Source organism: Centruroides sculpturatus, unplaced genomic scaffold, assembly GCF_000671375.1.
Source record: "Centruroides sculpturatus isolate CEXI.00-Female unplaced genomic scaffold, Cexi_2.0 scaffold5628, whole genome shotgun sequence".
NCBI lineage: Eukaryota > Metazoa > Arthropoda > Arachnida > Scorpiones > Buthidae > Centruroides > Centruroides sculpturatus.
The window spans coordinates 1461-2541 of record NW_019389716.1 but is presented as its reverse complement, the minus strand read 5'-3'; the positions used below and the strand labels follow the sequence as shown (position 1 = coordinate 2541).

Below are 1081 nucleotides of genomic sequence, written 5' to 3'. Positions count from 1 at the left end.
GCCAATCTTTGATAACAGCAAACAGGATTTAACTGTAATTTTTACTGTTTTTAATGTTATATCTTATAGAAAAAACTTTGAATTTTTAGAAATATATGAAAATATATAATGTAATAAATAAAAATTCCAATGTCTACATTTTTCAAATTAATTTTTAATTAATTGTAAATCTTAAAAAATTAATAAACGCCGTAAATAAAATGCTAATATAAATTGAAAGAAATTATCCTAACGAAGGCAGAAAACTTTTTAAATTTAAATTTTAAAATAATAAAAAAGAAACAATAACTTGTTTATATACCAATCAAATTTTATTATAATCAGTTACGAATTTTTTCGTCATTATTATTATTTTTTTCTACTTTTATCCTTTCGGAAAGGTTCGGTTATACGAAATTTTGTCAGAGAATTACATTTTTATTTCTTTTTATTTTTCATAAATTATAAAATTATTCGCTTTTGAAAAGATGCCCGATAAAAAGAATTATTTAGGGATTACGGGAAATATTTGTATGCTTCACTTGATAATACAAGTTTCGTCCATACTAAATTATAGCTTGGTAATAATTTATAGTGAAAATTATAAAGTTTTCACTATAAATTATTAATCCGTTGTACTACAACTTAATATTTATTCAATAGTTTATTATTAAATAAATATTAAGTAGTAAACTATTCGGCGCCAGATAAGTTATAGCGAATTAACGAATATTTACGATTATTATTTTTTTCCAGATTGCCTCCACATTACGTTTATCCTTCGCCATATATCCCTACACCCGGACTTTTGATGCCTCCTCACGCTCCATTGTCTCCAGCCACGGGGCATTTCTACGATTACGCCGCAGCTTACCCCACTCAATTTGCCAACGGATTAGATCCGACGTATCCATTTCCTTCGGCAACAAGTACTCCAGGAGGAGCATCTTATCTGCCTCCCACAGCTTATGCTTATACCATCCCTCAGCCTCTTCCAGGAAGCAACGCTACGCCTTTTGCTGTGCCTTACGCAGCTACTCAACCTCAGATCCAAGAAGCGAGGATGCAATAAAAAAAAACAATATATATATATATATATATA

The 1081-nt window shown here is 29.2% G+C and overlaps 1 protein-coding gene across 1 annotated transcript; it reads left to right on the top strand.

The window, feature by feature from the left end:
- The first annotated feature begins 377 nt into the window (after window positions 1-377).
- Window positions 378-1075, top strand: LOC111617343. The gene has a single exon (XM_023358645.1). The coding sequence runs from the start codon at window positions 791-793 to the stop codon at window positions 1049-1051; it is 261 nt and encodes an 86-aa protein (XP_023214413.1). The 5' UTR covers window positions 378-790; the 3' UTR covers window positions 1052-1075.
- The last annotated feature ends 6 nt before the right edge of the window (window positions 1076-1081 follow it).

Bases quoted from the DNA above. Each gene is read 5' to 3' on its own strand.
- LOC111617343 (XM_023358645.1), top strand. From the start codon at position 791: ATGCCTCCTCACGCTCCATTGTCTCCAGCCACGGGGCATTTCTACGAT.